Source organism: Thermobia domestica, chromosome 10 (assembly GCF_964235325.1).
Source record: "Thermobia domestica chromosome 10, izTheDome1.hap1.1, whole genome shotgun sequence".
Taxonomy (NCBI): Eukaryota; Metazoa; Arthropoda; class Insecta; order Zygentoma; family Lepismatidae; genus Thermobia; species Thermobia domestica.
In genome coordinates, this window is record NC_137463.1 from 24179660 (window position 1) to 24195535 (window position 15876).

Consider the following 15876-nt stretch of genomic DNA (forward strand, 5'->3'; position numbering starts at 1 on the left):
ATTCGCTTGCCTTCAGCAAGTATGTCAAATGGTGCTTCAAATATTCTTATAGTAATTCATGAGGAAGAATCTCACCTGAAATATGATACATTTTACCGGCGATAAACATGTCAAAACATGTAGAATAGTACTGGTATTTGAATTTTGGTCATGCTTCATTCTGAGTTATTTAAAATAACTTACATGATTTTCGTATTTATTGTCATTGCAGGTTCTCCATCGACTACTTGGTCCTTCCCGTAAAGCAAGATGGCACTCATTAGGATTGCCTGCACCGTATTCTTTAAGTCATAGATTACGACGAAATAGGTTCCTCGCAACATCTCACCCACCTCTTAATTCTAGTGACTGTGAAGATAATTCAAGTGGCGAAGAGGATTCAGGACAAGTAAGGATTATAATTATTCTTTAGTTTATTATCATTATTACTTTTTCTTATTAAAAAAAATGAGCTGCAAATTGATAAATGAAAACGCCATTTTCTTGCAGTAATATTAATTAGTTTTTTTATTTTTAATTAAATACAATGGATTATTATCGACTGTTGAACATGACTTTACGTATAAACTTCAGGCCACGTTAATAATTTCTTTACTGTTTTCAAAGCGATTTTTTTTAAAGAGTTTATGCTCCCGAAATATATTTACAGTTCTACAAGAACTTTTGCATTTTATTCACTCCGGCGAATCTTTTTAAAAATTTCTCCTAAAAAAAAAATAACTTCCGCTATTATACGTAAATTAATCTCGTGACCAGATATCCTTGATCAAATTTTGGCCTTAAGTAAGTAAAATATCAGGAAAATTTTCTTTATTCTATATTAAGGAAACGGTTAATAGTTGGTTAATGGTTGATTTGGAATTGACAGCGTCTCTTTTAGTACCGAGACTATATGAAACATTCACCTACCGCGTACGTTAACAATACAGCCAGAGGGAGGTCTAGAAAACGGTTTCCTTTCTGCGAACAAATTATTAAGTGCCAGTAATACATCGGAGAGAATTGAGTGAAAAAGAGTAAATTTTTAAGATGGAGGTTACTTCTTTTTTTCAGCTTACCGTGTAAACAATTTTATTTATATAGGCATGTTTCAATTGATACAGACTATTTATCCAAATACTAATCGTATAAATAATAAAGCAATTGATGTAGGCAGCAGCTTTGTGGTATTTGATTGGCTTACTTCTGCTCTGGCTAATATCTCAAACACATTGTCTGTTCAATAAATCGTAATTCCTTGCAATTGCCTGTAATGTAAGTCAGAACATTTATAGTATTATATAGTTAATATATATATATATATATAGTATTATATAGTTGTTCATTACTTCTTTTGCAGACTCTTAGTCAGCGTTTATCATCTCCTTTGGCTGTAGTGCTTCAAGAGAATTCAAGACTGCACGGATTAGTCGATAGAATATTCCGAGAAATAGAAAAATTGAAACGTAAGTGGGATTTGTAATGGATCTTTGTAGTAATATTATTTTCTAGTGTCAAGCAATCGTTGTCTCCCCCCACCACCTGGAATTTCGATCTTTAATCGTAGTAATAAGGTAACTGATTTTTAATAAAGATAAAGGGAAAGATACCGGTCTTTGAAGTGTTGCAATAAGAAAAGGTTAAATGTATTAACACACAAAGATAAATACATTTGGAAAGTTACTCTTTTGACTTAATGAACTTCCTGAATTTTCTTTCGAAATCGTCTCATCTCTCATCACATTTAGCTTCCTTGCATAAGTTTTATTGAATAGAGGTCGAAGGCTGGTTTCTTATATGGTATATGATATACAGGTTTCTTATATGGTATATGATATGGTATATGATTGAAAACATAATATTTGGAGACAGTTGTATCTCTGATAATAACAGAGTTACCCTATGTCAGGGGACTTTTAAGACATCCTGTATATGATTTATTTGAAATGTACATGAGAAAGAACGGTTAATCAAAGAACGCAGATGGGATCTAGAGAAAGATCGCACTAAACTAAAATGTTACGTAAATGTCCATATAAAACTACGATCTCTGTATTCACAATATTTTGTATAGTGTGACTTTTCTCTGGATTTCCTCTGCGTTCTTTGATGAATCTTATTTTCTCAACGTGGTTTTCAGATGAATTATATCCCGAGTAATTCACTGAAATATAATGCAAATATACCAACTGATTGGTCTGGAATATGGATTAAGAATATAATTTGTAATGAACAGTATCTTATGTGTGACGTAGACTTTTTTTAACATCAGTCCATAGCAAGAAAACAAGACAGTTTTCCCCTGTCTGTTTTATGTATAGGTCATTATTATTATACTATATGTGACTTGAAAACTGTCACAAGAAAGATTCAAACATTAGTTCATATATATATCGTCGGCGTTTAGGCAGAAGATACTAACTCCAAAAACAGACGAATGAAGTTAGTTACATATATATAGTTAGTTAAAAAAAAACTACCGTAATAGTTAGTTAAAGTTTGATTAATATATGATTATTGATCAATAGTAGTCTATCCAGATTATGATTATTTTCATGGTGGAGATTTTTTTCCTTTTATTGTCTTCGGAGTTAGAAGTCTCTTTTCAACCCTGAGGTTAAATGAAACGTGTACCTATAGTTTAATACAAGATCCGTACCAAATGTACTTACGCTAGGAATCGAACCCGTAACCCGTTACCTTAAAGATGATTACACGCTAAGTACCATTTTGTTCACATAATTGCTTATCCGAAAGTGTTTATCATGAAAGCTTATTTCTAACTTGGAAATGAAATGGAAACTGAAATGTGTACTTAAAACGTTCGCTCGTTATGCCCTGTAGGCTAAAGGAAACAAATCACAAATGCAGGAAATAAATGAAAAACAAAATTAAATTCTAGTTCCACAAGGCTAAGGAAGACGATGAATGAAATAGTGGAACGAGGAAAGTGGAAGAAAACGGGAGAATCCAAAGAAAACTTCCACACACGGTGTTTGTCTACCACAAAGCCCATTTGGCACGAGCTATGTTCGAATCAGTGATCCCATACACCAGAGGCGAGCGCTCTACTGTTGAACCACTGCTGTAGGAGGAAACGGGAACACCAGAGAAAATCCACCAAGATGGTGTTATCGACCAATTGTAAATTCTAAGATGCGATGTTACAAAGAATAGAAGTATATTTTTCAAACTAGTTTTGAAAGTAAAACAATACATTTTCTTTTACAACTAAATAAATCAGGTGAACTATATAGTATTGAAAAGACAAAGATGTCCTTTTGTTAACAAAACGGTTTCAAGGCTTTTCAACCTCTTCTTCAGTTGAATAGTTTTCCACTAAGTTGACACTTGGGAATCTCTTAATTTCCAGGATAGTTATACCATACATTCTATACTTCCGAGTTGTGTGGAACAAAATTGAAAAACTATAGTAAGTTTAAAAAAAAAAAGTTTAACTATTGTTTAGTTTTCTGGAAATATGCACCAATTACTGTACTAGTTATTACTAAAAGTATAAATTGTAGAACAGATAGTCTCACACATTGATTAAACATGGGGAAAACTTTACATATGTAGATGTGAAAATCTTATCACTAACATTCACTGGTCCCTTAGATAAGATATTTGTGTTTTTTTCAAATATTTGAATATGCATCCTGTAGCATCACTCAGCAAATATATATATAATATCGTATTTGTTGTGATTGTTTCAGGCTTGGAACCGAAATCTATAGGTTTGGCTATCGATCCATTGCAAATAGATCAATCGGACTTCGACTGTATTCTCTGCTGCCGAACTTTGTGGAGACCAGTGACGACCCCGTGTGGCCATACGTATTGCTGGATGTGTCTTGATCGCTGTCTCGATTACAGTTTTGCGTGTCCGTTGTGTATGACGTCACTAGCTGATGTAAGTGTGGTCTTTTAAAAATAGCAACTTTTTTTTTGTTGTTAGTTCTTTTTATAGTAACCTAGTTTGCTTCATAGTTGTTTCAAATCTGAAGAACAGTTAAAATTAGTTTTTTTTTTTTTTAGTTCATTGTTTAAAACATTATATTGAACACACATACTATATTACCTCCAGTGTTATGTTAATAGTTGGAATAGTTTCTTCATTTATTTACGTAAATATTATGTATTAATGGTAATTATAAGTACAACTTTCCTAACTAAGAGCTTGACATACTAAAAATAATACAAAATTTACCATTTTTCTTTTGCTTGTTTTTCATAAGTGAAAGGAGACATTGAAATGCAACGTACCACAATCATAGATAAAGTCATTCTACAACAGAAAATATGAACCTGAAGATTTTTCAGTGTTGCCATTCATAGAAATGACAGTGTTACCAGAATAACATTTCCCCCAAAATCTACGTGAAGGCAACGACTAGAGGAACGAACTCAACTGCACTTGATTACGTATCGTATTGTCTTGGAATTATGTGAACTATTTTTCAAATAATAGTTGTATTTAGTTTGTAATAAACAAATTAGTTTTAACATACAATTATTAAAATTACATAATAATATTATTTAAAAAGTAGTTGACAGTATTCCAAAACAATATGATACGTAATCAAATACAGTTAAGTTCGTTCCTCTAGTTGCTGCCTTAACTTAATTTTTTGGGAGAAATGTTATTCTGGCAACACTGTAATTTCTATGGATGGCAACACTGAAAATTCTTCAGGTTCATATTTTCTGTTGTAGAATGACATTATCTGTGATTGTGGTAAGTTGCATTTCATTATTTCCTTTCACTTATGAAAAATAAACAAAATAAAAATGATAAATTTTGTATTATTTTTAGTGTGTCAGGCTGTTAATGATATAGCTTTGAATTACACATTTTAGACTTTATAGACTGTTCTTTAGTAAATTTCAAAGGTGTGAAAATGAGTTTTGTGCTGTGGAATTCTTTGAAACACTGAAGTAGACACTTTTATAAGCTGTAATTCCAGGACTAGCTTTTTATGTTTAAAAAATAATAAGTAAAAATAAAACGAAGTAAAATGCAAAAGACTTCTATTGTTTGGTAAAAATAAGTATTCTTGTTTTGCAGAAATGTTAAACTAATCGGATCGTTTTTTTCAAACATAGAAGTAGTACTTCTTGCTAAGCAAGATTTTAAAATTTGTAACTTAAGAAAGAAAAAAAAATTACAGCTTCATTTCTCTAACACTTTACAGTTTGTGTTTTATTGAATGCTAAAATTGAATGTGGTACGTAACTATGAAACATGCCACAAATACATCAGCTTGATTGTACATACAGCTTACATTTATCGCAAATAATAAATAACATAGAACGGAACTAATTATAATATTCATATTAAAAAGAAATTGGGAGGTTTGCAAAGTTGGTAGAAAGATATACATAGTTTGTTTCTATTGACTTTAACCCTTTCGAACACAGTATGTTGCTTCACGAATATGTGGTCACCTTGTATAGAACTTTTTTTTCTTGCCACTTCATTGGAATTTGTTTACGTGTGTTTGTATTTTATTCGTTATAAATACAAAATGTCTATAACGGACAAAATGTATAGAGAACTTTTGTGTTCATCACGATTTTTCAATAGTGCATTATATTATATTATGTAGCACAATTGCTATAAAAAAAAAAACAATTGTGCTAGATAATTGTTAAATTATATTCAAGGAAGTATCAGCTAGGTAAAGAACTACAAAATTATTTCTAGAAATATAATGCAGGGTGTCTATCGGTCACGAAAGTCACGAATGTCACGAAAAAGTCATGAAATCAGAAAACGGCCATGAAAGTCACGAAATTTAGCTTTTGGGTCACGATTTTTTAAAACTGCAAATGTAAGTACAGATTGATAAAAATTGTTCTATAAAACGTCAAAATTCACCACCAAAAATGTGTATGGTCGACTTTAGATGCTACCAAATCGCAAGCAAAATAAGTTTGTATCGCATGGATGAAAATTCGGCCTAATTCGCACCCAAATTCGCTCTTCAAAATGTTAGATAATTTTATGATTTGGTAAAGAAAAGGTCACGAAAAAGTCACGAAATGTCATTTTGGAATTTTAATAGATACCCTGTAATGCACTATTGAAAAATCGAGACACAAACAAAAGTTCTCTATACATTTTGTCCGTTATAGACATTTTGTATTTACAACGAATAAAACACAAGCATACGTAAACAAATTCCAATAAAGTGGCAAGAAAAAAAGTTCTATACTAGTTAGCCACATATTCGTGAAGCAACATACTGTGTTCGAAAGGGTTAAAATCAATAGAAACAAACTATGTACATATTTCTACCAACTTTGCAAACCTCATACATATATTTCGTAACGTTTTTCTCCAACTTGAGGAAAGTAGGGTTTTGTTCAAATTTTCATTCGAGCAGTTAGACAGGCAATCACTTTTGGTCTTAATTGTTCTGTACCCTTTAGTACACAGTGGAGTGCTGTAACTCCAACCATTTACTTGATAGTTTTATGACTAAATTTAGCAAAAAATGGTTTTATTTCAATTCTTGAGACAGTTAGGCAGACGTATATCTTAGAAAAATATAAGTACAGAATATATTTATTCTGTACTGAATTTCGGCGGACTACACATCAACGTTATCTTCAATTTCACTTTGATCGTCAAAACTGTTACAATTTCTTACTTCACCAATAATATTTCTCATAGCGTCTTCGAAATTACTATCAGTTGGGTGTAACTGATCCATAGCATCTTATAATAATAATAATAATAATAATAATAATAATAATAATAATAATAATAATAATAATAATAATAATAATAATAATAATAATAATAATAATAATAATAAAGATAATAAAGATAGCTAAAGCGTACGGTACCATTTCTGTGGGTAAACAAAAAACTGGTAATGCACCCTTCTGTGTATTCCAGCATTAACAACTGTCATTGGCATTTACTTCCTTCACTTTGGCAAATCTATTTTATATCATTACAAACTTGAAATATTTGTAAGTCTGTAAAATTCATGTAAATTGAATCTCAGTGAGAAATTGGTGAGAAATTCTGTGTAAAATAAATCAAAGATTTTTGTTTGTTTGCTTTGCAGTATTTAGCCACGAGTCAGAAGAGTGTAACCGAGTTCATTGAGTGTGTGTTAAAGATGTACCTGCCGAAGGAGTACGCTGCTCGCCAATACAGCTACTGCCAAGAACTCTCCGAACTGATTTTAACTGGTTTGGAGCGAGAGCCCCAGGTGCCAGTGTTTGTGTGTACGACTGCTTTCCCCTTTGTGCCATGTCCCCTGTTTGTGTACGAACCTCGTTACCGATTGATGGTGAGACGTTGTGTTGAGATGGGAACCAGACAGTTTGGCATTGCAGCGTGTCTTTCAAGAGATGGACCGAAAAGGTGAGAAAAAAAAAAGTTTTGATATATTAGTTTACATCTGTACAGTTCGAAAGTAGGGAGTGATTTTTGTGTGTAAAGACGGGTTTACTGGCCTTGTGAATACCTAACGTTTCAAAGCAAATTCAAGGAAATGATGCATGTAAAATAGCGAGGTAATGTGATGAACAATTTCGTCTTTAATCGTATTATGTTAACAAGAAAGATATAGTAACTTCACAAATTACACAATTTGAAATGAATTACACTCTACGTAATGGCTTTTATGAAATTCCCCTCGGCAATATTCTTTTTCACTCCAAAATTGGCCTATTTTGGGCAATAAATTAAATGTATCCATGCTGGAAACGTTATAAGCGCGGCTACTATACCCACCACTATTTCTTTAAACTTGAATCACAGCTTGCCGACTGGGAACGTTGTGAGCGCGGCTACTATACCCACAGCTATTATGCCCACCATTGTGCCTTTAAACCTGTATCAAAGCTTGGCGACTGGAAACGTTATAAGCGCGGCTACTACACCCACAACTACTATACCCACCACTATTTCTTTAAACTTGTATCACAGCTTGGCGATTGGAAATATTGTGAGCGCTTCTACTATACCCACAGCTACTTCTTTAGACTTACGAAAGCTTGTGAACTAAAAACATTATAAGCGCGGCTACTGTACGCGCTGCGATTTCTCTAAACGGTTATCTAAGCTTGCTGACTGAGCAATGTTAAGCAGGCTGCTACTATACCCACCCTATATTTGTTTCAATTGTTATCAAAGCTTTCTCACGGGAAACGTTATGAGCGCGATTACTATACCCAGCAGCATCTCTTTAAACTTGTATCTAAGCTTGCTGACTGCGAGCGTTGTGAGGATGGCTACTATAAAACAGGAGTTATACGAAATAAAATGATAGCACTTCCATTGTATTTCGAAAAGAAAAGCTAAATCCAGATTTTATGTAATCATCACCCAAATTTGTATTGAAACACGAGAGTTGTCAAATCTTGGTACTAAAAATCAAAAGAAAATAAGAAATCTTTAAAACGTGCCGTTTTTTAAAATTATTGATGGATATTCTAATCCAAGCAGGCCCATGATATAATTTGTTCCAAGTTGGATTTTTTTTTTTTTTTTTTTTTTAAATGATCGTTGAACTTCCCTGGGTTTTAAGTGTATAAATTGACAGTATTGATTTGATGCTTCTTTTTAATAATATAAAAATGGTTTATTTAAACTCGTCACATAGCCTTAGTGTTGGAAAGAGACGCTTACTCCAGACAAATAAATAAATACGGTTATGCTTTCTTTTCTCCATAAACATGTTACACGTATGAGAAGATACTAAAATTATTTGAATAAGGTTAAGTAATATTGTAGGGAAGTTCGTTCGATTTGTGTAATGCAGTGCGATTTAAATATATGTGCAGAAACAACCATATCTAATATAATATAAATTGTAATATTTATCCTTCAGGTACGCTGACTACGGGACAATGTTGGAGATTCGCGACTGGCTAATGATGGGTGATGGTTGTTCCATTTTGACCACCGTAGGTGCGAGAAGGTTTCGTGTATTGCATCGTAGTGAAAAGGATGGTTATGACACAGCACAGGTCCAGTTTCTTCGTGATCAGCCCATTACGCCAGACCAAGAAACAGGTTAGCTACATTCGTGTATTTCGTTAGAAAAGCGCATATGTTCAGTAAACAATAAGACCTTTCTGGTTGCAAATCATATGTCATTTAGGCTTGGAAAATTTTAGAACTGATTAACGAGTGAACAGCAGCTTAGGAAACCCGTCGCTATAGAAATAGAACATGTCCACTGAATATTATTCTATGCTAAGATGATCTTTGCTACAATTAAATATAACTTCTTTAAAAAATATATTATTTAGTCTACGATTCAAGAAAAGGGATTCCTTGTTTCCTAAAACTTATTTGGAAGTTTTTTTTTTTTTTTCTTGGCAATCTTTATGATTTCTCCCCACCATTCCTTAAGTTTTCGTCAATTCTATTTATCCAAAAACCCAATATTGCATTATGAAATGAAGATTCATATTTTATTTTTCTTGTACGGCTTATCTTATTTATTTATTTATTTATTAAAAAAAAAAAAAGCATTTTAAGCCTATTTCTTTGTGATTTGAACTTCTGTAAGTTAGGGAGAGTGGGGATGTGGAACTTCAAAAGTGAAAATAATGTTGCATTTGCATAATGAGGTTGTAGGAAACTATCTGTAACGTTATCCTAGTAAGGTCTATTCCTAGAGTGCAATTTAGAATGCTTCTATCGCTTTTTAATAGTATAACTTCTGCATGGTCATCTTTTAAACAAAGATATTTAGTTAACTCATAAAGGAAATGAAAATGACATCCTTGTATGTTACACATGTGTTAATTCCCTGTGTAAATGTGTTTGAAGCATTTTATCTTATGTTGCTGTGTCGACAATTCGTCGTTGAATAAATTTAACACAGTTGATGAACTGAAAGAAATGTATTTTTACATTTAACCAATAATTAATAAAAATATTATTTTAAATTCAACATTAAAAGTACAGTCTTCTTTTAAAAATTCTGGCAACTCACCTATCGTTAAAAAGTTTTGATTCTTACTGATGAGCGAAGTAAATCAAATAAATGAAAATTTGCTTTGTTTGTTTCTAAGATGTTTATTTCTGCCAAAGTTTTAAATTGTACTACGTAGAGGTGTGACAGCTCGTTTCGTCTATTTCAGGTATTCGGGACCTTCATGACCGAGTACGTAAAAAGGGCAAAATGTGGTTCTCAAGTATCGGCTCAACGTTACAGTTAGAAATCGTGAGGACGTTCGGTACGATGCCTGAGATGGAAGAAGACTGGATCTCTTTGCCTGATGGACCAGCGTGGGCTTGGTGGTTATTGGCCATTCTTCCGCTTGGCCAGCAACTACAGGTGAGGGTCTCACTAGTTTCTATTGATATAATAATACCGACCTGAATGAGTTGCTAAAATGTCATTTTTTTTTTTTTCATTGATATTTCAGGCAAAATTATCGATTGTCTTTCATCAGGGTATGTTTAGCTAAATTTATCGCTCAGAAAAGATTTGGAACTCATGCAGAAGAGATTTGCTACACAGTCAGGCTTGAACTAACTGAGTCATTTATTTATTTGAAGACCGTTTGGTCATTTGACGGTGGAATCGTAACCACCATTTCTGTTCAGTTTCATAAAAATCTTACATCTTACTACTCTCTGAACGAATAGCTTCGAAGAAATCGTTAGAACAAGACATTAAATAAGAATAGTGAGGACACTTTTATTAAAGCATCTACATGCTTCGAAATTTGCTATCATGTAAGTTAAGCAAGCTCTCTAACTGCTATAAAAAGATGCAGCTTTTATGAAATCAGGTCAGTTAAGGGTTGGGTTTCTAGAGACAGGTTCAATGTTTTGTAATCAAGATCACATCCTACCAAATTTATAATTTATGCGTTAAAATAAAATAATAACTGACCATGAAAGTCTGTAATTTGAATGTACACATAACCAAATATAATTTTAACATGACATTATAAACGTGTCAACTAATAAGGTACATTTGTGAAGTGTCCCCTCGGGATTCGTGTAAAATTGATTCAAATGCAAAGTTCTGCGCGGTCCAATGTGTATTGGAGTAAGTTTAGCGGTCCATAGTGATAATTTGCATATTTATGAGCCTTCACATACGGAATTCAGTCATAAACTATATACTATAACGCTCGGACACAAAATTGCTTTTAGTTTCTTTATATGTAACTGGACATGAATGTGGGGATATGCAAAAGAATTTGGATCAAGTACTGCTTCTCTAACACATGTTACAGACCCCGGCTGCCATCTTAGATGGGCCATATTGTATTCAACTTTCGTTTTTTTTATTTTATTTTATTTTATTTTATTTTATTTTATTTTATTTTATTTTATTTTATTTTATTTTATTTATTTATTTATTTATTTATTTATTTTTTGAATGGGAATAGGTGAAAGTGATACATCAAATTCATGTACAGTTTTCTCGGAAATTCACTGGTGTAGTGTACTTTATCGTATCTTGTATCGTTTGCAAGGTATTGCATGTTAAATGTCATATTAAAATTAGTACAATACACATTGGGCCGCGAAGTACTTCGCATGTCAGTCAATTTTACATGAATCCCGAGGGGACATTTCACGAATGTACCTTGTAAAGACTCAATAATCTCGTAAAGTATGATTTTTTTTTAAGGAACAACAACAATAATAATAATAATTAATCAATAACAATGTATTTTATTGTTTCATTGTAGGTTGGAATTCTGGCAACAACCAGTTTGGAGAAGCGCCTTCGTGCTATAGATAAAACGCTTGATCACATTCACAAGTTAGAAAGGCGCGAGGACCGGAAACCCAAGATGGAAACGAAAGTTGATTCATGACATGCACAAGATTGTGTTTTTCAACAACAAGATAATTTGTGACGTTAAGAGGCTGTTAAAACTATATAAAACTGTATTCTGATATTTAAAAAAATAAGAAAAAATCCACGTATATCAGTAACTATCAATCAATCTTTGAACTCAGGAAAAAATAATGTGTAATTTGCATGTTTTCAATATTATGAGAATAGAAACATGATTAAGATATTTGTAATTAATGGTAGTGTATTTTGATCGGTCCTAATGAAAAGTACACATTTTATGTACAATTCTTAGTGAAAATAAGATTTTAATTTTATCATCAGGATGTATCTTAAAGACGTGAAACAATAAAGAATAGTGTATCCATGTTCTTTTACCCCTTTTTAAAGAATTTTGTGAAGAGTTAGATTTAAATTCTCCTACATTCAAAGGAAGTTTTCTGTTTCCATATAGCATATCTAATTAATAATTTTTCTTCGTTATAAGAAATATTTTCCAAACAAAACATCTCCAATGTATACATTTCATGTAAACGGTAAACACAGGAAGTGTTTCATATTATAATGCATATAGCAATATGGCAAGTAATACAATAATTATGATATAATACATAATGCATAACAATTGAAATTACAGTGTTATTGAATTTTTTTGTTTAGTTTATATCGTTTCTATTTATTACTCAGTAATTTGATTGTAACTGAAATTTTTTGGAAAAAAATGTTCCATGAATGAGCGTGTCCTTGAGGGAATCAGTGCTAAAGTTTGGTATTATTAAAATAAAAATGCTTTCACAGTTATGAAAAATCATAATTAGCGAAGCAACTTCAATTGGAAAAAACTTTGATAAATTGTTGTTACAGCTCTTGACTGCTTATAATTACAGAAAAAAAGAACTATTTGCTAAATGACAACGTACTCATTGAGAACATTAAAAAATGCAATTGGAAACAGACATTATGGAGTCTGACAAGTTAGTTCAATATTTTTCTAAAAAGGATATTGTGTAGTCTGCCATATTACTACAGAATTCTGTATCATATACATCTTTCAGTTGCTTTTTCTTTAACATAATCTGCATTCAAACAGTATTCATATTTCAACTTCAAACACTAAGCTAAATCAAGTTTTCTTTTTATTGTAATACGTACAGATGTTTCATTAAACAACGACATTAAAAAGAATAACTACTACAAAATTTATTAAATGATATTATGTTCCATTACCTTTTTGTCTGTAAATTACATATTTTTTTAAGATTTTATAAAATAAATTAGTTATTCGTTACTTACGACCAAAATACAGTAGTCTTCATTTAAATAATATTAAATATCGTGGGACTAATTCAAACGCACTTCATTTTGAAAATACACTCTTAAAAGTTTTACGGAAGATAGATACAGTCTTGTTTCTATTCTCATAAATAAGGTAATAACCAATATAAATACTTTCTTCCTTCTTCTTTTTTAAGCAGTTGTTTCGTTGTGTAGTCCTCTTCTAGTGTATCGTCAAAACCTACTTGAAGTCTGTGCTAAAAGAGATATATTCAAAATTTATGTTTATATATTCCTTTCACGTCTGTACAATGGAAAAACTATCTTGTCGATCAGTACAACTTTGCTTTTCCTCTTTGGATTGTGCAGTTACGTTTGGTAATATGAGCCGTTCAGATGCCAAACCCATTAATTCCATCAAACGAGATTTTTCAGTAGAGAGTATTATAGTAACTTAGATACGATGTATTTAAATGGGAGTGATCAGAACGTTTACTCATTCTAGTGACAGATTGTTAAACTATGGAGTTAATCGATTTTGGCTCTTATAAAGAATGTATCTTTTTCAAGTCAAAAATGTGTAGAACTGTAAACAACAAAAAATTAAGTTAATCAGTTTGGCTTCTGAACGCCTCATATTTATCTATATCTATATAGAGTATTGGTAGTGTCTTGCACATACATCTGCTTAGACTATCCTAACAGTTTTCATTTTTTTTTAAACGCGTACATCAATCTAATTGGTATGGACGTAGGTATATTTTATTCATCGTTACTGCTAAATTTTTAAACATATTTTCTCTGTACTGATCATATATATTTTTATATATATGGAGTATATACAATTTTCGCTGTCAAATAGAGAATCATACTATATTTACGTTAAAACAAAATTTGCTCTTAATTGGCTGATTCGTTGTAAAGTTATCTTCAAAACAATATACAAGCCGATTCGTTGTAGTGTCGCCTTAACTAGTTACGGATTATGACTGTACATTTTATGACTTGGAATTGAAAACAGCATAATTTTAGACAGTGCTGAAAGTGCAATATGTAAATCAGTAAAAAGAAAATACGTAATCGTTAATGAAGCTTTAAAAAAAAATGATTTTAAACGACCACAATTACACTTTCATATTTATTAAATTTTGCATAATATAGGTAATATATATTTCTTTGTGAATATGTCGTTAAGGACAGCCATTTGTGGTTGATTACTTGGTTTAATTCATTTGTGTTTGTAATGCTCACATTTTATGACTTAAAGGTGAGCAATTTTATATTGAAATTGAGAGACTGCGATTGAGATAGATGGTCGATGTATGGTTAATCGACTCATTTTAAATGAAATATCGTATCTTAAGTGAAAACTCAATTGGTATCGTGCTTATCTACTTTACATGTAGCTGGTTGAAAATGCAACTGAAATAGATATTTTTAAAATTAATTTTATTCAAATGTTGATCGTATGAAAGAAATTATCTCAGATTATTTTCGTTCCTTGTTTGCTGTTGATTTTACATCGTGATTTTGTATTGTAAGAATATCAAACTTCAAAGTAAGTTAACAAGTATATTTGTTTTCGTTTGAAGAGCACGTACGGTAGCTTGAAAAATGATGGATTCATACAAAGTTGTCAGGTAAATCTTTAACTTAATGTGTTATTTCATTCACTTTCTTTACGACGTTAACTTAATAATCAAATAGTCGACTAAAACTTCAAATTAAATTATTTTTAATTTCATATACCATCTTTATTCTACTCAATTGGAATTCAAAAAGTTTTACTTCCAAAATCAACCGAAAGTAAAATCAACAACAGTGTCTTATGCATCATAATATTTATACAAAGTTAATTTTGTTTTTACAATAGTTCTGATATACGAAGGGAGTCCGAAAATAAGTTTCCTCAGGCGACTGTGGACAGAGGTGGGGATGCAAAACCAAAAATAGCATGTGACATTCAAGATCAGACGTATCTTCATTTTTCCACATAAGCACCACGTACGTTGAGACATTTGTCGTACCGGCCTATAAGCTTCAAAAACCCTTTCAGGAAAAAATCAGGGCTCTGCATACGAACAAAGCGTCGAACAGCTTCTGTGACTTTAGCATTGCTTCCAAAGCCTGCCACGGAGAATCTTCAGAGCTCGAAACAGATGGGGTATTAGATCACGACTGTATGGCGGATGCGCCTTTCCTCCATTGCTGTTCGCTGTCCTGGGGAAAACGAGAAGGGAAATTTATTTTCGGACTTTCCCACGTATATACGTTTGGGAATATTTATTTATAACATATTTCAAATGTGATAAAATGTGTCGATGATTTTTTAAAAATGCTCACAAAACTGTTGAGCATAATTCAGTTTTGGTTAAGTACATACTTATAAAATACTACGTAATAAAGTAGATGATGTCTGTGGGATAAAACTTCATTGTTAGGGAGCATATCGCAAAATCTTTGACATCACAGTTCAGTCCTAGATATGTTACTGTAACTTTTTTTTTTTTTTTAACCTTCTGTTGTTAGTTTTTAGTATGGTACTTGATTTGTGCGCAAAAAATTTTTGGGATTTTCCTCTTTATCGTGACAGGGACAAGTATGCAACAAGTATTCTCGATGCTGACGTTGTCACGAATTATTGCTACCAACATTTCAATAAAGAAAGATTTAGGCTTTAGGATTTAGATTTCTGGGCTTTCGGTATCTATGACCATGCTAGCCCGTCAGTTTTGAGGGATGACTTCCCTCGGAGAGTACACTATCCGGGGAAAGAAAAGGAAGGAAGCGGCCTGGGATCTATATGTTAGGTACCACTCCG

General features: G+C 32.1%; 1 protein-coding gene across 1 annotated transcript in view; it reads left to right on the forward strand.

Moving 5' to 3' along the window:
* LOC145662375 (LON peptidase N-terminal domain and RING finger protein 3) overlaps positions 1–15560 on the forward strand; it is a 68032-nt gene extending 52472 nt beyond the window's left edge. Inside the window, exons 4-10 of the mRNA XM_081727891.1 lie at positions 212–388; positions 1340–1445; positions 3696–3892; positions 7062–7363; positions 8835–9019; positions 10099–10295; positions 11671–15560. Coding sequence (XP_081584017.1) covers positions 212–388; positions 1340–1445; positions 3696–3892; positions 7062–7363; positions 8835–9019; positions 10099–10295; positions 11671–11799 — 1293 coding nt within the window. The 3' untranslated portion in view covers positions 11800–15560. The remainder of the gene's footprint in view (positions 1–211; positions 389–1339; positions 1446–3695; positions 3893–7061; positions 7364–8834; positions 9020–10098; positions 10296–11670) is intronic.
* Positions 15561–15876: the final 316 nt, after the last annotated feature.